This window comes from Coregonus clupeaformis, chromosome 6, assembly GCF_020615455.1.
Source record: "Coregonus clupeaformis isolate EN_2021a chromosome 6, ASM2061545v1, whole genome shotgun sequence".
Taxonomy (NCBI): domain Eukaryota; kingdom Metazoa; phylum Chordata; class Actinopteri; order Salmoniformes; family Salmonidae; genus Coregonus; species Coregonus clupeaformis.
In genome coordinates, this window is record NC_059197.1 from 2,064,006 (window position 1) to 2,084,363 (window position 20,358).

Below are 20,358 nucleotides of genomic sequence, written 5' to 3' on the forward strand. Positions count from 1 at the left end.
TCTGATTGGATGTCCTTGGCAGATGGGATTTAAAAAAAAAAGTGCTACTTTCATAACTAATAATAACAATAATAATACATTCCTTTTTCATTATGGTGTCTGATTGGATGTCCTTGGCAGATGGGATTACAAATTTACATTTTACTGTAGGCAAAATGTATATTGAACTTAAAATGTAGCTACATTTTCTGTGAAACCTAACATTATCATTGTTATTATTGGCCTAATGATTATCACATTGGTATTCTACAACACCATCTTATATTCCCCTCATTGTTTCTACTTATTTATTTGTTCCTGTATTATACCACTTCTAAAATTGGAAAACATCTGACACACCAAAATCAAAGTTTGTCAGATGTTTTCAGGTCTCAGAAAGTGGTCTAATGTCAAGAGAAGTCCATGTTTCATGTTAACTGTTCTATGCCTCCAACCCAAATGAATGGAAACAAGGCACAGAATAAAATGAGATCCCTATACCGCTCCCATTCATTTGGGATTCAGGTATACTGTATTATTGGATCTACACAGCAGATGACTTAGGGCGTGGACTCATCAGGACTCACCTTTTGGGGTCTGACAACTTCTGACAAATGTTAATTTGTGGGTGAACTATCCCATTAAAATGACCAGTTAATAAAGTAGAATAATTTACTGCTGTGACAATCATAACTCATAAATCATAACACATTACAGGGTTAAATGGTTATGGCATTTAACAGCAAAACTGTTCAAACATAACATTTTTGGTTGAGCACTCTACTACAGTATTTTGGAGGATTGGTGATTTACAAATGCCACCATGTGGACAATTTGAATACTTCAAGCACAGAGCACTCTGTGATGGCTATAGCGCAATAAGCCTATCCTACAGTATGTGACACGGCTACACTACTTTTTTGAATGCAATATAGGCTAGTATCCCTTTAAAGTTGTTGTAATAACATACAAATAAATATTTTAAAGTTAAGTCTAACAAGTGGCAAAGTAGTATTTCCCTGAGTAAAAAAAACCTGTTCAAATAGTTCAAAAAAATATGTTATACTATATAGGCCTACTGGGACGCAATCATTGTGGAATATTTTACTTGATATTACAGCACATATTTCTATACCAGCTCCGTATTCAGGGTATTTATTGAACACACAACAAAAGTAAACATTACATTTGAACACGTATAATGTCCCAAAGGCACACTTGTATTATTCTCCCTTATCACAGACACACAGAATGTTGACATACAAATTGTATCTAACTATTTAGGCACCAGATTGAAATATTTCATTGAAAAGTAGTGAATTTCAAATATGAATGCATACAATATTGGGAAATGTGACCTAGCATCATACTGGAACATGTTAAGCAATACAGTGCACAAACATTTAGCACAAATTGTTGTTTACCAATTGGTATTTCAAACTAATTTACAATGACTAATATACACTCAATCAAGCAATAGAATGCCACTAAACATATTATTTCAGTTTGTTACACAAATACAAATAATTTGTTACTGATTGTTACGGATTTGTTGTTGCTGTGAGCTTTAATGAATAACTTTTGTGCAAAGCATTATTGTAGCTAAATGGAAAGACAGTTATCATAAGAAACATTTAGCTTTTTACTGAGTTTTATGTTATATAAAAGCCAGTGTCATGTAACACTGCAATCTCAGCGAGCGTTAATAAACATCTTCCTAAAAAATAAATGGAATGGAACTTGGGATATTCCATGGAATATTTTGAAATGGCTTATAAATTCTACCACAATTTGAATTAGACTGAAATTAGAAAAATTACACTCAACACATTGCAAAATATTTATAAAAGTAGAATTTCTGCAGGAAAACTACTGCATTCAACAACAAAATACTGCAAAAGGAATTAAACAGTCAGTTTCGGTTCAATTTCACTGCATCAAAAAAGGTGTGGCCTAACCTATGAGGATTAGAGAACGTTATTTGTCTGCTTCCCAATAGTCAATTTATTGCTGGATACAAGGTTAGAAGAACATACTATTAGGTTACAGTTCATTGCAATTAGGTTGTGAAATACATGTGTTCATCATACTGGCACTAGGGCCTTTGGTTTGAAAGACAAACTATGTCTCAATTGTTTTTGTTACAGTTGTACATTTTTGAAGATACTTTTGCAACATTCTCTTGCACTTGTTTTTAATTTAAAAAAAATATATATATATACAAGTGTTAGCTAAATACCAACAAATATTCCCCAATAACCATATAGGCCTAAAGAATGGCTTGACTTTGACCCCATGCTTACAGTATGCACAACCATTAAATGAATAAAGGTGGTCTATTAGTATAAACATTGGACATTTTTATTAATCTTCTAAAGATAAGGAAGTCTTTCAGTCTGTCTTTCTATCACGTCCGTTAACTGTTGCCAGTCTGTGTTGGTCTCTCCAGCGTCTGTATTTGGATTGACTCTTGCGGTAGGTGAAACGACCAATGTCCACCATGAACACCCAGGACAGCACATACATGGCAACTCCCCCACACTTTATAATGAACCTGGGCAGTGGGGAGATGAGCTCGCAGTACAACATCCTCCCGCCAACCACTATGCGCATGAACACAAATAGCACTACAAACAGAACATCGACCGCCTCCCCTGTCAGGCTCTCATAGCGACCCAACTGTCTCAGGAACCAGCGAGCTTGCAGCAGGGGGTTGGTGATCTCGCTAGCAAAGATTACGGCACAGGACTCGATGCCTGATTCCCCCAAGCTCAGGGTCAACAAGATACCCAGGATGCTCATGGTGTGGTGGACCAGCATCACCGGGCCCTCAGTGCGGAAGTACATACACCAGCCCATGTCGAAGATGAAGTAGCCCAGGCTAATGACCATAGCACTGATCTGAAGGGGGGTGTTCTTTGTGCCTGGAATCAAGATCACAACGTTATTGTAAACACTCTTCATGGTTAGTAACATTGTCATACACACATCAAATTACTGTATACTAGGCAAGAAAACTCTACATAAAGAACATTTGGTTATGGATGTAACCTTGGTTCTCTGAGTTGATTAAAGGGTCGCCAAACGACCTATGGGAACTCCTTCCCCTTCTCACGCGATGAGATGCTTAATATCAAAGATGTTTACAGTCACGCCACTCCCTTACTGTATCCACGTGACTTGTCACTATAAAAGGTGATGTGACGTGACATACTGTCAATTACTTCACTTGAATTCCACGGAGGCGGAGGAACGACATGAAAGCTTGGTGATCCGTTACTCTACTCAGAGAACCAGGGCTAAATCTGTAACGTTCTCTTTCGCTTTCGTAAAGGGGTTGCTGTACCAAACAGGTGGTTCAGGCAACAGAGTGGGATACCTCACCATTAAACCTTAGTCCAGATGAGTCCCTGGGAAGTCCTTGTATCCACCACAGCAGGGTTTCCCAAACCTCTCCTCAGGCCCAGACATTTCACATTTTTGTTTTAACCCTAAACTGCCACACCTGATTCAATTAGTCAAAGGATTTAGGGTTCAAACAAAAATGTCAAACATCTGGGGGGGCCCGAGGACAGGGTTGTGAAATCCTGCACCACAGGATGCAACAGAATATGGATGGATTAAACAGGGTGGATTAAATGTCAACTGTAGTATACAACTGTAAACACACACAAGCTGAAACTTAAAACACGAGAGGCTTCAATTAGGTGTAACAAGCCCACTGTAAGAGCACCCATCTCACTGATGGTTGAAAAGTATGTACAAGGTTCACAGTACGCTCACTTATCTGGGTTGAGAGAGTGTGCCGTGTCCAGAACCACAGACCCCACTGCTGGTGTGGACATAACATTGAGTCTGTAGTACCTCATGAAAGTCATGGGTGTTGATTCCAGGGAGGCCCCTCTGAACAGGGCCCTTGAGGTGGCCAAACCCCTGGTGGAGTGTGATACCATGCCACCTGGAGTTGGTCTACCTGCTGCAACGTATGATTGACACTGCATTGGTAATCCAATATGCCAGTCTCTACTTTTCGAGACAGCGCAACCTTTGGTGTTCTCCCCATAACACACAAAAAGCTGTTCTGTTTGATAAATAGTTATTGTTGCAGCAAGACAGGTACTCAATGCCCTAACCGTGCAAAGTGTATGCAACTCACGACTCTCCTGTGAGAAGTTGGGAGGCTGTCATACACACATTCAATGTAGATGGCGACTTCCCTGCAGAAATAAGCTTCTGGAGAAAAGTCAAAATGTCAGAAATTGGGCAGGAAGATGGCGATTCTGCATGGGCAATACAACACTTCCTGAACACGTTCCACTTGTAGGAATAGAGTCTTTGTGTAGAGGTTTCTGAGCAGAGTGTTGGCTTTTGAGCAGGATTATGAACTGTTGTTTTCAAGACACCCCTGAAGCGGGCCTAAGCGTAGCCTTATGTCAGTGTGCGTAACACCCATTTGTTGGCCATTGACCTTTGTCAGCCTGGTGGTGATCAAGGAAACAGTGTTGCGCTAGAGAGTCGGTCCCATCAGGACCAAGGCTCTGTGTGCTGTGGTGCAGAGGGTAAGTGGCCTGCATGTGGTGCATCTCTGCCTCTTCCGAGGGCGATAAGGCACTCCACCTCTTCGGTAGGACAGAGTGTCTGTTCCTCTACTTATGAGCAGGTGCAGCCTATCTGAGCCTGGTTTTTGGCATCACAGTTGGGGGCCTGGGACAGGAGAAATGGTTTGCTGGCTGACACATTCTTGGCTTTGGAATGAGGCGCTGAAGGTCCGTCTGTGCTTCTCTGTCCTCCTTAGACACTTGGAGGTGGGCCGCTGCTGGGCCAAATGTCTGGCCAGGTGATATGGGTATACCTAAGAGTGGAACTTTCTCTTTGTCAGGGAGCTTGGAGTGTGCTAACCATAGATGGCGCTGTGCAACACACAGTGTGGCCAAAGTTCTGAGCATTGCAGCTACTTCTGATAGAAGCGGTGCTGTCATGTATACTGCGTAGGAAGCGATCAGATGCCCTGCATCGTTTGTTAGGCAGCTCTTGGTCTGAACTGTGAGACCCTTTGCTATGAGACTCGAAATTGAGCTCAAGTGCATCCTGTTTCCATTGATCATCCTTGAGATGTTTCTATAACTTGATTGGACATGATTTGGAAAGGCACACACCTGTCTATATAAGGTCCCACAGTTGAAAGTGCATGTCAGAGCAAAAACCAAGCCATGAGGTCGAAGGAATTGTCCGTAGAGCTCCGAGACAGGATTGTGTCGAGGCACAGATCAGGCCTTTTTGGTAGAGTGGCCAGACGGAAGCCACTCCTGAGTAAAATGGCAGTAGCAATGAGCGTTGCTAGTGCCAGGCCAACAGGCTGGGACTGGATGATGCTAGAGCCAGGGTGCATACCATCATCAGAGTGATCATAGTCTGTGGCATAAGAGTGGGAAGCTCTTGTGGACAGTACATCAGTGTCATCCGATTCAACAACCACACTCTGTTCAGAGGTAGGGGTTGAGTTTGGTACCGGCAAAGGAAATCTGGCCAGGATGTGCTCAAGGATGGACTCAATGGTTGCCATGCGTCTGCCCAGTGACATAATCTCCTTGTGCACCTCAGTGCGGTGAAATTTGTGCCCAGGTGAGGATGAGCGATGTCGTTAATTGGGCGGTGGATCACGTGGGGAGTGAGAACTGTCATTTGACCTGGAGCGTTTGGAATGATCTGCAGAGGAAGGTCTATGATCAATGATCTGTGTGGCAGATTCATCTGATGACAGTCCGGAGGTTCCGTCCACAAAGCTCTAAAGTCGAGATTTCAATGCTCTCGGTTTGAATTTCTGACAGTGAGTACAACAGCTGCTACTCTGTGCAGCCGCTTGAGCATGTTCAGCTCCCAAGCAAAGAATGCAAAGAGTGTGCTCATCTGAGGCTGGTAGTTGTTTCTCACATTGTTGACAAGGGTGGAATGACATCCTGAGTACAGCACTGAATCTGTGTGCAAGGAACGGATTTTCACCCAATTGTATACACAAGAGAAGTGTGTTCCAAGAAAAAGTTGCAATAATAAAAAATATGCTAAATAGCTTTGTGTCTTGGTGTGCCTCATTGTCTGCTTCGATGCTTCAAGCTGGTGCCTCGGTGTCGGCTTCAAGAGAATAGCTAACAACACTGAGCATCAGCTCTGATCCGTAGAGCTTCGGGGTCGATACAGAACTCAATACATTTTATGCACGCTTCGACAAAACAACACAGAGCTGTGCACGAGCGCCCTCACCGTCACAGAGGAATGGGTGATCTTGCTCTCCAAGGCCGACTTGAATAAGGTTTTTAATCTGGTCAACATTCGCAAGGCCGTTCTCAGAGCATGCGCAGACCAGCTCGCAGGCATCTTCACGGTGATTTTCAACCTCTCCTTGTCCCAGTCTGTAATCCCCACGTCTCAAGCTGACCACCATCATTCCCGTTCCCAAGAACTCTAAGGCTACCTGCCACAATGAGTACTGACCTGTAGCACTAACATCTGTAATCATGAAGTGCTTTGAAAGGCTGGTCATGGTAAATATCACCTCCATCATCCAAGTCCCACTCCAATTTGCATACCACCCCAACAGATTTACAGACAACGCAATCTCAATTGCACTCCACACTGCCTTCTCCTACCTGGAAAAGAGGAATACCTATTTCAGAATGTTGTTCATTGACTACAGCTCAGCATTCAACACCATAGTGCCCTCCAAGCTCGTCACCAAGCTAGGGACCCTGGGACTGAACATCTCCCTCTGCAACTGGATCCTGGACTTCCTGACGGGCCAACCCCAGGTGGTTAGAGTAGGCAACAACACCACCGCCAAGCTGACTATGAACACAGGGGCCCCCTAGGGGTATGTGCTTAGCCCCCTCCTGTATTCTATGTTTATCCACGAATGTGTGGCCACGCACATCATCAACTCCATCATCAAGTTTGCTGACGACACAACGGTTGTAGGCCTGATCACCAACGGAGATGAGAAAGCCTACAGGAAAAAGGTCAGAGAACTGCCAGTGTGTTGCCAGGACAACAAACCTCTCCCTCAATGTCAGTAAGACCAAGGAGCTGATCGTGGACTACAGGAAACAGGGGTGAGGTCAAGAGCTTCAAGTTCCTCGGTGTCCACATCACTAAGGACTTAACATGGTCCTCTCACACCAGAACAGTCGTGAAGAAGGCACGGCAACGCCTCTTATCCCTTGGGAGGTTGAAATGATTTGGCATACCCCTCAGATCCTCAGAAACTTTAACAGCTGCACCATTGAGAGCATCCTGACTGGTTGTATCACTCTCTGGTATGGCAACTGCCCCACCCGCGACCGGAAGGCCCTACAGAGGTAGTTGTGGACGTTCCTGCCGGTGTCTGAGAAAGGGTCAAAATACTGCCAAAGACTTTAGCCGTCCGAGACATGGACTGTTCTCCATGCTCCCGTCCAGCAGGCTGTACCGGTGCGTCAAGGCTCAGAACAACAGACTCCTAAACAGCTTCTATCCCCTGGCCATAAGACTCTTAAATGGCTAACAACTACTGCTCTCCCTCTCCCACTGACTATCCACACTGACTCTATCTATGCCCATCCACAGGTCTCTAACAACTCAGACACAACCTACGCTGCTGCTAAAATGATTATTGATTCGATTTATTACTCCATTACGCTGCTGTCCATTGATTATTGATTGCCATTACTATTAGTATTTTTCCTGTTACTGGTCACTATTTCTCCCGTTTACATGTATACACTGTGTTCCATGAAATAGACTGACCAGGTGAATCCAGGTAAAAACTATGATCCCTTATTGATGTCAATAAGCCTTGAACTAATTGAGACATGGATTGTGTATGTGTGCCATTCAGAGGGTGAATGGGAAAGAAAGGATTTAAGTGCCTTTGAATGGGGTATGGTAGTAGGTGCCTGGCGGTTTGAGTGTGTAAAGAACTGCAACGCTGCTGGGTTTTTCGCGTGGAACAGTTTCCTGTTTATATCCAGGATTGTCCACCAGCCAAAGGACATCCAGCCAACTTGACACAACTGTGGGAAGCATTGGAGTCAACGTGGGCCAGCATCCCTGTGGAACGCTTTCGACACATTTTAGAGTCCATGCCCCAACTAATTGAGGCTGTTCTGAGGGCAAAAGGAGGTGCAACTCAATATTAGGAAGGTGTTCCTAATGTTTTGTACACTGAGTGTACATTACAATTAGTATATTACCATAAGTACAGTGGCTTGCGAAAGTATTCACCCCCCTTGGTATTTTCCTTATTTTGTTGCCTTACAACCTGCACTTAAAATTGATTTTTTGGGGGTTTGTATCATTTGATTTACACAACATGCCTACCACTTTGAAGATGCAAAATATTTTCTATTGTGATTCAAAGAAGAAATAAGACAAAAAAAACAGAACACTTGAGCGTGCATAACTATTCACCCCCCCAATGTAAATACTTTGTAGAGCCACCTTTTGCAGCAATTACAGCTGCAAGTCTCTTGGGGTATGTCTCTATAAGCTTGGCACATCTAGCCACTGGGAGCTTTTCCCATTCTTCAAGGCAAAACTGCTCCAGCTCCTTCAAGTTGGATGGGTTCCGCTGGTGTACAGCAATCTTTAAGTCATACCACAGATTCTCAATTATTGGATTGAGGTCTGGGCTTTGACTAGGCCATTCCAAGACATTTCAATGTTTCCCCTTAAACCACTTGAGTGTTGCTTTAGCAGTATTCCATTGTCCTGCTGGAAGGTGAACCTCCGTCCCAGTCTCATATCTCTGGAAGACAAACAGGTTTCCCTCAAGAATTTCCCTGTATTTAGCGCCATCCATCATTCCTTCAATTCTGACCAATTTACCAGTCCCTGCCGCAGGAAAAACATCCCCACAGCATGATGCTGCCACCACCATGCTTCACTGTGGGGATGGTGTTCTCAGGGTGATGAAAGGTGTTGGGTTTTGCGCCAGACATAGAGTTTTCCTTGATGGCCAAAAAGCTCAATTTTAGTCTCATCTGACCAGAGTACCTTCTTCCATATGTTTGGGGAGTCTCACACATGCCTTTTGGCAAACACTATTTTTTTCTTTAAGCAATGGCTTTTTTCTGACCACTCTTCCATAAAGCCCAGCTCTTTGGAGTGTACGGCTTAAAGTGGTCCTATGGACAGATACTTCAATCTCCGCTGTGGAGCTTTGCAGCTCCTTCAGGGTTATCTTTGGTCTCTTTGTTGCCTCTCTGATTAATGCCCTCCTTGCCTGGTCCATGAGTTTTGGTGGGCGGCCCTCTCTTGGCAGGTTTGTTGTGGTGCCATATTCTTTCCATTTTTGAATAATGGCTTTAATGGTGCTCCGTGGGATGTTCAAAGTTTCTGATATTTTTTTTATAACCCAACCCTGATCTGTACTTCTCCACAACTTTGTCCCTGACCTGTTTGGAGAGCTTCTTGGTCTTCATGGTGCCGCTTGCTTGGTGGTGCCCCTTGCTTAGTGGTGTTGCAGACTCTGGGGCCTTTCAGAACAGGTGTATATATACTGAGATCATGTGACACTTAGATTGCACACAGGTGGACTTTATTTAACTAATTTCTGAAGGTAATTGGTTGTTCCCAGATCTTATTTAGGAGCTTCATAGCAAAGGGGGTGAATAGATATGCACGCACCACTTTTCTGTTATTTATCTTTTGAATTTTTTGAAACAAGTAATTTTTTTCATTTCACTTCACGAATTTGGACTAGTTTGTGAATGTCCAATGCATGAAATCCAAATAGATAAAACCATTGAAATTACAGGTCATAATGCAACAAAATAGGAAAAACGCCAAGGGGGTTGAATACTTTTGCAAGGCACTGTATTTATATAGTCCTGGAACAGTACCATCTAGTGGTCAGAACCTGGTATCAGGATGTAGGATGGGACATAAACCAAGCAACTTAAAATGACTAATTCCTCTGAACAGAAAAAAAATAAAAATAAAAAATTAAAAATTCACTGAGATACATTACATTAGATGAAGAAACAATACTCTGAGCCGAAGCTCCATACTACTTGTCAGACATAGAGAACTGATACTCTATACTCGTTGTTGGGTTGGGATTGGTGTGGGGTGTGGGGGTCCGTGGGTGGCTTTTCACCATTTCTTGGATTCCTAATGTCTTACTCATTGTTAGAAAAAAACTTTGGTCCAAATCGGATGTAAGGTACTACATTTATTGAATATTATATGAAGCCTATAAATTAAAATAGCCAATTTGGGTGCAATCAATTAGCTTAATTTCTCACAGATAAAAGTATATGTAAACAATTTTTTTTGTGCCAAAATTTTAATCTTACCTGTGTCTAACTACAGAAACGATTTCAGAACAATATGAGATGATGATGTCATGGCTTGCTGAAATGACTTGGAATGACTATACCAACTTAACCACCTTTAGAGAAAGGTTGTATAGAAGCAGCACTCTACATGGAAACGATTACACTGTTTCAGTCCAATTAGATAGTGAGCATCTTACCTGGATGTGTGAAGGGCCAAGGTCCTTCCACATAGCCTATGTATGCTGTTATGCAGACCGCCAGGATGCCATGGAGCAGTGTGACCAGCCTACAGTTCCACTCAAAGCCACGGCTTCCATTGGTATTACACAGTAGTGTGTAGAGAGTGATCCAGCCTGTTAGGCAGAGGACCACGCCAACAGGCAGCGATGTCATCCCTCAGCTAAGTACACAAAAACAAAACAAAAACCACTTAATGACCAACACACACACATAAATACATATACAGTGAGGGAAAAAAGTATTTGATCCCGTGCTGATTTTGTAAGTTTGCCCACTGACAAAGAAATGATCCGTCTATAATTTTTATGGTAGGTTTATTTGAACAGTGAGAGACAGAATAACAACAACAAAATCTAGAAAAACGCATGTCAACGATGTTTATAAATTGATTTGCATTTTAATGAGGGAAATAAGTATTTGACCCCCTCTCAATCAGAAAGATTTCTGTCTCTCAGGTGTCTTTTATACAGGTAACGAGCTGAGATTAGGAGCACACTCTTAAAGGGAGTGCTCCTAATCTCAGTTTGTTACCTGTATAAAAGACACCTGTCCACAGAAGCAATCAATCAATCCGATTCCAAACTCTCCACCATGGCCAAGACCAAAGAGCTCTCCAAGGATGTCAGGGACAAGATTGTAGACCTACACAAGGCTGGAATGGGCTACAAGACCATCGCCAAGCAGCTTGGTGAGAAGGTGACAACAGTTGGTGCGATTATTCGCAAATGGAAGAAAACCAAAATAACTGTCAATCTCCCTCGGCCTGGGGCTCCATGCAAGATCTCAACTCTCGTGGAATTGCAATGATCATGAGAACGGTGAGGAATCAGCCCAGAACTACACGGGAGGATCTTGTCAATGATCTCAAGGCAGCTGGGACAATAGCCACCAAGAAAACAATTGGTAATACACTACGCCGTGAAGGACTGAAATCCTGCAGCGCCCGCAAGGTCCCCCTGCTCAAGAAAGCACATATACAGGGCCGTCTGAAGTTTGCCAATGAACATCTGAATGATTCAGAGGAGAACTGGGTGAAAGTGTTGTGGTCAGATGAGACCAAAATCGAGCTCTTTGGCATCAACTCAACTCGCCGTGTTTGGAGGAGGAGGAAGGCTGCCTATGACCCCAAGAACACCATCCCCACCGTCAAACATGGAGGTGGAAACATTATGCTTTGGGGTTGTTTTTCTGCTAAGGGGACAGGACAACTTCACCGCATCAAATGGACGATGGACGGGGCCATGTACCGTCAAATCTTGGGTGAGAACCTCCTTCCCTCAGCCAGGGCATTGAAAATGGGTCGTGGATGGGTATTCCAGCATGACAATGACCAAAAACACACAGCCAAGGCAACAAAGGAGTGGCTCAAGAAGAAGCACATTAAGGTCCTGGAGTGGCCTAGCCACTGAACGTTCGAGATGAACGTTCGAGTTGCCAAACGTCAGCCTCGAAACCTTAATGACTTGGAGAAAATCTGCAAAGAGGAGTGGGACAAAATCCCTCCTGAGATGTGTGCAAACCTGGTGGCCAACTACAAGAAACGTCTGACCTCTGTGATTGCCAACAAGGGTTTTGCCACCAAGTACTAAGTCATGTTTTGCAGAGGGGTCAAATACTTATTTCCCTCATTAAAATGCAAATCAATTTATAACATTGCGTTTTTCTGGATTTTTTTGTTGTTATTCTGTCTCTCACTGTTCAAATAAACCTACCATTAAAATTATAGACTGATCATGTCTTTGTTAGTGGGCAAACGTACAAAATTAGCAGGGGATCAAATACCTTTTTCCCTCACTGTAGAAGTTTCATAAGATTGCATGAGCACTTCATTTTCTACCATCACCAACAATATCAGTTATGCTCAAGATTTGTGCAAGCAAGTCCGATTAGCCTGCATTTTATGTTCAGTAAATGTTCTGTAAAATGCAGACTAATTGCAATATTGAAATACAGTGCCTTCAAAAGGTATTCTCACCCCTCGACTTTTCTACATTTTGTTGTGTTACAAAGTGGGATTAAAATGGATTTCAGTGTAATCTTTTGGTCAAAGATCTACACAAAATACTCTGTAATGTCAAAGTGGAAGATAAATTCTAACATTTGTAAAACATTTATGAAAAATAAAACACAAATATATCTTGATTAGATAAGTATTCATCCCCCCGAGGTAATACATGTTAGAATCACCTTTGGCAGCGATTACAGCTCAGTCTTTCTGGGTAAGTCGCTAAGAGCTTTCCACACAAGCTCTGTTGGTCATTGCTAGACAACCATTTTCAGGTCTTACCATAGATTTTCAAGCAGATTTAAGTCAAAACTGTAACTTGGCCACTCAGGAACATTCACTGCCTTCTTGGTAAGCAACTTCAGTGTAGATCTAGCCTTCTGTTTAAGGTTATTGTGCTGCTGAAAGGTGAATTCATCTCCCAGTGTCTGGTGGAAAGCAGACAGAACCAGGTTTTCCTCTAGGATTTTGCCTGTGCTTAGCTCCATTCCGTTTATCTTTTATACTGAAAAACTCCCCAGTCCTTAGCGGTTACAAGCATACACATAACATGAAGCAGCCACCACTATGCTTTAAAATATGGAGAGTGGTACTCAGTAATGTGTTGCATTGGATTTGCCCAAACATAACACTTTGTATTCAGGACAAAAAGTTAATTGCTTTGCCACATTTTTTGCAGTATTACTTTAGTGCCTTGTTGCAAACAGGATGCATGTTTTGGAATATTTGTATTCTGTACAGGCTTCCTCCTTTTCACTCTGTCAATTAGGTTAGTATTGCGGAGTAACTACAATGTTTCTCCTATTTACATTAAACTCTGTAACTATTTTAAAGTCACTATTGGCCCCATGGTGAAATCCCTGAGCAGTTTCCTTCCTCTCCGGCATCTGAGTTAGGAAGGACGTCTGTTTCTTTGTAGTGATGGGGTGTATTGATACAACATCGAAAGTGTAATGATTAACTTCACCATGCTCAAAGGGATATTCAATGTCTGCTCTTTTTATTTTTACACATCTACAAATCGGTGCCCTTCTTTGCGAGGCATTGGAAAACCTCCCTGGTCTTTTTGGTTGAATCTGTGTTTGAAATTCCCTGCTCGACTGTCGAACCTTACAAATAATTGTATGTGTGGGGTACAGAGATGAGGTAGTCATAAAAAAATCATGTTAAAAACTATTATTGCACACAGAGTGAGTCCATGCAACTTATTATGTGACTTTCCAATCACATTTTTACTCCTGAACTTATTCCGGCTTGCCATAACAAAGGGGTTGAATACTTATCGACTCAAGACCAGCGGTGTAAAGAACTTAAGTAAAAAAACATAAAAGTACTACTTAAGTCGTTTTTTGGGGTATCTGTACTACTATTTATATATATATATATATATATATATTTATACTTCACTACATTCCTAAAGACAATAATGTACTTTTTACTCCATACATTTTCCCTGACACCCAAAAGTACTCGTTAAATTTTGAAAGCTTAGCAGGACAGGAAAATGGTCCAATTCACGCACTTTTCAAGAGAACATCCCTGGTCATCCCTACTGCCTCTGATCTGGCGGACACACCAAACACAAATGCTTCGTTTGTAAATTATGTCTGAGTGTTGGAGTGTGCCCCTGGCTATCCGTAAATAAATAAAAATTGTGCCGTCTGGTTTGCTTAATATAATCAATTTGAAATGATTTATACTTTTTCTTTTGATACTTACCTATATTTAAAACCAAATGCTTTTAGACTTTTACTTTAGTCGTATTTTACTGGGTGACTTTCACTTTTACTTTTACTTGAGTCATTTTCTATTAAGGTATCTTTACTTTTACTCAAGTATGACAATTGGGTACTTTTCCACCACTGCTCAAGACATTTCAGCTTTTCATTTATAAATAATTTGTAAAAATTAACTCACCAAAAATCTAAATTGAATCAATTTTAAATGAATGCTGTAAGACAACACACTCACCACATACGCTGCTGCTACTGTCTATTGTATATCTTGTTGCGTAGTCACTTTACCCCTACCTATATGTACAGTACATAGCAGCTCAATTACCTTGTATCCCTGCACATCGACTTGGTACTGGTACTGTATATAGTCATGTTATTTTCTGCTCGCTATATATCCATGTTATTTTTACTTGTTATTTTTATTCGTTATTCACTGTGTATTTATTCCTTGTGTTAATATTTCAATTTTTTATTACATTTTGTATTTTATCTTTAACTCTGCATTGTTGGAACGGACCCGTAAAAATGGACCCGTAAGTAAGCATTTCACTGTTAGTCTACACCTGTTGATTTGTATTTGAACAAAATGTGGGAAAAGGATGTGAATACTTTCTGAAGGCACTGTACATTACCTTCCAATGAACCTGTGTTATAATTAAGCAATAAGGCATGAGGAGGTGTGGTATATGGCCAATATACCACGGCTAAGGGCTGTTCTTACACCCTTAGCCGTGGTATATTGGCCATAAATCACAAACCCCCGAGGTGCCTTATTGCTATTATAAACTGGTTACCAACGTAATTAGAGCAGTGAAAATAAATGTTTTGACATACCCGTGGTATACGGTCTGAGATACCACAGCTGTCAGCCAATCAGCAGTCAGGGCTAAAACCACCCAGTTTATAATCCAAAGTGACTGATGAACAGTGTACGTCTAAACTGAGCATCTTGTTTTTCTGAACTGAGCACAAAAATGTACAAGTGTAAGCTGAATACTAAAGACTATTCCCTAATAATCATATAGGCCTAAAGAATGGCTTGACTTTGACCCCTTGCTTACACACAACCATTTGTTAGTTAATCATTTGTTAAAGAAGGTCTATTAGTATAAACATTGGATGTTTTTATTAATCTTCTGAAGATAAGCAAGTCTTTCAGTCTGTCTTTCCGTTATGTCCGTTAACTGTTGCCAGTCTGTGTTGGTCTCTCCAGCGTCTGTATTTGGATTGACTCTTGCGGTAGGCGAAACGACCAATGTCCACCATGAACACCCAGGACAGCACATACATGGCAACTCCCCCACACTTTATAATGAACCTGGGCCGTGGGGAGATGAGCTCGCAGTACAACATCCTCCCGCCAACCACTATGCGCATTAACACAAATAGCACTACAAATAGAATATCGACCGCCTCCCCTGTCAGGCTCTCATAGCGACCCAACTGTCTCAGGAACCAGCGAGCTTGCAGCAGGGGGTTTGTGATCTCACTGCCAAAGAGCACCGCACAGGACTCGATGCCTGATTCCCCCAAGCTCAGGGTCAACAAGATACCCAGGATGCTCATGGTGTGGTGGGCCAGCATCACCGGGCCCTCGGTGCGGAAGTACATACACCAGCCCATGTCGAAGATGAAGTAGCCCAGGCTAATTACCATAGCACTGATCTGAAGGGGGGTGTTCTTTGTGCCTGGAATCAAGATCACAACGTTATTGTAAACAGTATTCATGGTTAGTAACATACATACACATATCAAAGTATACTGATCAAGAAACTAGATTTAAAAAATAAAAAATAAACATGATGCTCTATACTAACTTTACCACCTTTACAGAAAGGTGGTACAGGAGCAGCACTACATGGGATTAGATAGTGAGCATTTTACCTGGATGTGTGAAGGGCCAAGGTCCATCCACATAGCCTATGTATGCTGTTATACAGACTGCCAGGATTCCATGGAGCAGTGTGACCAGCCTACAGTTCCACTCAGAGCCACGGCTGCCATTGGTGTTACACAGTAGGGTGTAGAGAGTAATCCAGCCTGTTAGGCATAGGACCAAGCCGACAGCCAGCGATGTCATCCCTCAGCTAAATACAAAAAAACATAATTGCAATACGGAAATACATTACCTTTCAATGAACCCTTGTTATAATCCAAAGTGACTGATAAACAGTGTTTATCTGAACTGAGCAGCTGTAGTGCTCTGGCCAGTCTGAGTAGTGAGGATCTGGTGAGGGGGACATCTCATGTCGTTGTATTGGGAAATGAGACCATGATACACCCTCGTTGGTAAGGAGAAATGTCATGCTTCAGGGAGTTTCAAAACTAGTCCAAAAGTAATTGTGTCTGGGGCAGTGGGGCTGCACATCCTTGTCTTATAGACAAGAGGTGACATAGTAAATGTTAATCCGGGACACTCAAATTAGTATGATACACTACATGACCAAAAGTATGTGGACACCTGCACATCCCAAAATCTCATTCCAAAATCATGAGAATTAATATGGAGTTGGTCACCCTTTGCTGCTATAACAGACTCCACTCTTCTGGGAAGGCTTTCCACTAAATGTCAGAACATAGCTGTGGGGACTTGCTTCCATTCAGGCACAAGAGCATTAGTGAGGTCAGATACGGATGTTGGGCAATTAGGCCTGGCTCGCAGTTGGTGTTCCCTTTCATCCCACCAAAGGTGTTCGATGGGTTGAGGTCAGGGCTCTGTGCAGGCCAGTCAAGTTCTTCCACACTGATCTCGACAAACCATTTCTGTATGGACCTTGCTATGTACACGGGGGCATTGTCATGCTGAAACAGGAAAGGTCCTTCCCCAAACTGTTGCCAGAAAGTTGGAAGAACAGAATCGTCTAGAATGTCATTGTATGCTGCAGCGTTAAGATTTACCTTCATTGAAACTAAAGGGCCTAGCCCGAACCATGAAAAACAACCCCAGACCAGTATTACTCCTCCACCAAACTTTACAGTTGGCACTATGCATTCGGGCAGGTAGCATTCTACTGGCATCCGCCAAACCCAGATTAGTACATCGGACTGCAAGATGGTGAAGCATGATGCATCATTCCAGAGAAGGTGTTTCCACTGCTCCAGAGTCCAATGGCATTGCGCATGGTGATCTTATGCTTGTGTGTGGCTGCTCGGCCATGGAAACCCATTTCATAAAGCTCCCGATGAACAGTTATTGTGCTGATGTTTCTTCCAGAGGCAGTTTGGAACTCGGTAGTGAGTGTTGCAACCGAGGACAGACTATTTCTACGCACTACGCGTTTCAGCACTCGGCGGTCCTGTTCTGTGAGCTTGTGTGGCCTACCACTTCGCGGCTGAGCCGTAGTTGCTCCTAGACGTTTCCATTTCACAATAACAGCACTTACAGTTGACCATGGCAGCTCTAGCAGGGCAGAAATTTGACTTGTTGGAAAGGTGGCATCCTATGACGGTGCCATGTTGAAAGTCACTGAGCTCTTCAGTAAGGCCATTCTACTGTCAATGTTTGTCTATGGAGATTGCGAAGGAGGGTGGTTGGTAGGGAAGGCGTATAACGCACACATCTTGCAACCAAAAGGTTGCATGTTCGAATCTCATCATGGACAAGTTTAGCATTTTAGTAACTTTTCAACTACTTAGCATGTTAGCTAACCCTTCCCTTAACCCTTTTAGCTGACCCTTCCCCTAACCTTAACCCTAACTTCTAGCCTAGCTAACGTTAGCGACCTAGCTAACGTTAGCCACAACAAATTGGAATTCGTAACATATCATATGTTTAGCAAATTCGTAACATTGTACATTTAGCTAATTCGTAACATATTGTACGTTTAGCTAATTCGGAACATATCATACGAAATGGATGATGGACATTCACAAATTAATACATGCCAGGGTAAGCCTACACAAAACACTGCCCTTATTTTAAGTGATTCTAAAATCCCCTATGGGAAAAATGAATGGTGGAAAAACAATTGGAACCATTTCCCTGTTTGACCGCTAGGCTTTATGGGTACTATGACACCTCCACTGTGGGGCTCTGTAACAAATAGAGAAAATAACACTGGCATGATGGCTTCAGACCGAGCCATTTATAAAGATGAGAATATTTGAGCTAAAAACGCATTAAAGTGAATACATTTGAATCCAGATGAGCTGTCTAAACTATTAAAGATCAGTTTGCTAAGGCAGGCTTAGAGGACAGCGAGCGAGATAGACACACAAGGAGAGCTTGGCTCCTCAAGCTATCACATTTTTGGAAACAGAACAATGCAAAATAACTACTTTGTAACATCACCTTATTTCTGCGCCGCGTGCACGTTCATGTCGGTGACATCTCATCTTCTGTCCCTTTGTGGCCAGCATGGTCCCTCGGATGACAATCACTTCATCTTTGGTTCTTTGTGTCCATGTTACTCGGCTCAACAGAAAAATGAGCGTCTAATCTCAATTGCCAACTCCCCCACCTTGTAGTGTCAGCAACTGGTGCTGTAGATTGCTGCCCAACCCAAAACGAAATTAGTGAGTTAGTTTCCAACACTCAATAAGTAAACAAAATATAATTACTGCTAGCCTTGTTCCGAATGTAACTGTACCGTCGTCGGGTGGTGTCTAGTTGTCAACTTGTCATCTATAATGGGGTTGTGGCGCCATCCGCTGGTAATATTTACGTATTTTTCAATCAGTGCATGGCGGTGAAAAGGGGAGATGCAGGCATACGCCTTTTGTATAAATGTTTTCTCTGGTACCAGTGAGAAATATGAAAGCTACATGAAAATGTATACTGTACTTGGAGCATGATAGGTTTTAGTGAATTTTCCATCTCGTTCTGAGGTCTTAGAATCTGCTCAGATTTTTGCTGAATTTACCCCCCCACAAAAGTGCAGTGCAAAAGAGGTGCCTTTATTGAAGGCAAAATATATTTTTGAATTGTAAATTATTCCATCATTTTTCTGTGGTATTGCTCTTCGCAAACATACACAACTCTTTCATAGAAAAATATGTTTGAGACTTTATTATAGTTTCACATAGCAAAAATCAGTTGAAGCGTTAAGGCACATAGGTAGGTTACCATAGAATGGGCTTTTTTTTTTTTTTTTTTAAAGGACATTTGGTTTGTCAGTTGGGAAGATGTCATACACAAACAAAATGAACAAAGACATGGAATTAGCATAATTTGACTTGATTATTTTAGTCTTACCTGAACAAAGTGTTCCGTGTGGAATGGGATCACATATCGAAGTGATAATCAAGAAGGCCTACATTTATAATAAATTGTGATGTTAATTAAATGAACTGACATGAGAAATATAATAAATGGTGGTAAAGGGGTTCAACTGACTATGGTTAGACGTTTTTTCAATAATCCATGTGTCGGAGTTTGAAAGGAATGCATTAGCTACGCATTGCATTAACAGGAGGTGGAAGTATTGCTTTGAAAGTTGTTCATCAGATCCATTGCATGATAAATGAAAGTGGCCAGGCAGTTGAGTAAGCACTAGATCCAACACAGCCTGGCCCTAGACAGAAATCAAATCTGATAGGTTGCAACTTTAGCCTTTCCTTGGAGAATATTTCATTTGTGAATATTTACTTTGGTTTAGCTTCAAACTTGGAAAGAATAATGAAATATAAGCAAATCAACTTGGAAACCTGTCAAAATGAAACATATGTCAAAGAAAAATCATGACCATCAGTGATTGAGCTGTGAATGATCTTCAAGTGAGTGGCATTCTCTTTCAAACCCAGACTGTTCACAAATACTCAGGTGATAGCGGTGATCTTCCATTGTGAATTGGGATTCATGAAATTTGGTCCCAGGAAAATCACATTGACAGAAGAAAAACAACAACATTGAGGCTACTGTAATATAATAGATAGAAGTAACTTGCTTTCAAGAATATAGGTTAAATTAGCATCAATATCTACACTGTTATCTAAATACAATGCCCACACATTTTCACAATATACACTGTGGGTACAAAACATTTGGAACACCTGCTCTTTCCATTACATTGACCAGGTGAAAGCTATGATCCCTTATTGATGTCACCTGTTAAATCCACTTCAATCAATCAGTGTAGATGAAGGGGAG

General features: G+C 41.9%; 2 protein-coding genes across 3 annotated transcripts; both read right to left on the bottom strand.

Moving 5' to 3' along the window:
* Positions 1-1,118: 1,118 nt before the first annotated feature.
* On the bottom strand, positions 1,119-18,885 carry LOC121567351 (TLC domain-containing protein 5-like). 2 transcript variants are annotated; one of them, XM_041877335.2, is made up of 3 exons: positions 18,831-18,885; positions 10,487-10,689; positions 1,119-2,903 (listed from the first exon to the last, which is right to left on the bottom strand). In XM_041877335.2, exons 2-3 carry the CDS (start codon positions 10,680-10,682, stop codon positions 2,371-2,373), a joined length of 729 nt encoding a protein of 242 aa, XP_041733269.1. In that variant the 5' UTR covers positions 10,683-10,689; positions 18,831-18,885; the 3' UTR covers positions 1,119-2,370. The 2 variants fall into 2 exon arrangements, with proteins under 2 accessions (XP_041733269.1, XP_041733270.1); XM_041877336.2 differs by lacking the exon at positions 18,831-18,885 and adding an exon at positions 15,105-15,139.
* Positions 15,378-18,952, bottom strand: LOC121567350 (TLC domain-containing protein 5-like). The gene is made up of 4 exons (XM_041877333.2): positions 18,860-18,952; positions 18,562-18,762; positions 16,155-16,357; positions 15,378-15,958 (listed from the first exon to the last, which is right to left on the bottom strand). Exons 3-4 carry the CDS (start codon positions 16,348-16,350, stop codon positions 15,426-15,428), a joined length of 729 nt encoding a protein of 242 aa, XP_041733267.1. The 5' UTR covers positions 16,351-16,357; positions 18,562-18,762; positions 18,860-18,952; the 3' UTR covers positions 15,378-15,425.
* Positions 18,953-20,358: the final 1,406 nt, after the last annotated feature.

Excerpts from the sequence above, each read along its gene's own strand:
- LOC121567351 (XM_041877335.2), bottom strand. The coding sequence starts at position 10,682 with ATGACATCGCTGCCTGTTGGCGTGGTCCTCTGCCTAACAGGCTGGATC. Across the intron at positions 2,904-10,486 it reads TTGGCCCTTCACACATCCAG|GCACAAAGAACACCCCCCTT; the intron begins GTAAGATGCTCA and ends TCTTGATTCCAG.
- LOC121567350 (XM_041877333.2), bottom strand. The coding sequence starts at position 16,350 with ATGACATCGCTGGCTGTCGGCTTGGTCCTATGCCTAACAGGCTGGATT. Across the intron at positions 15,959-16,154 it reads TTGGCCCTTCACACATCCAG|GCACAAAGAACACCCCCCTT; the intron begins GTAAAATGCTCA and ends TCTTGATTCCAG.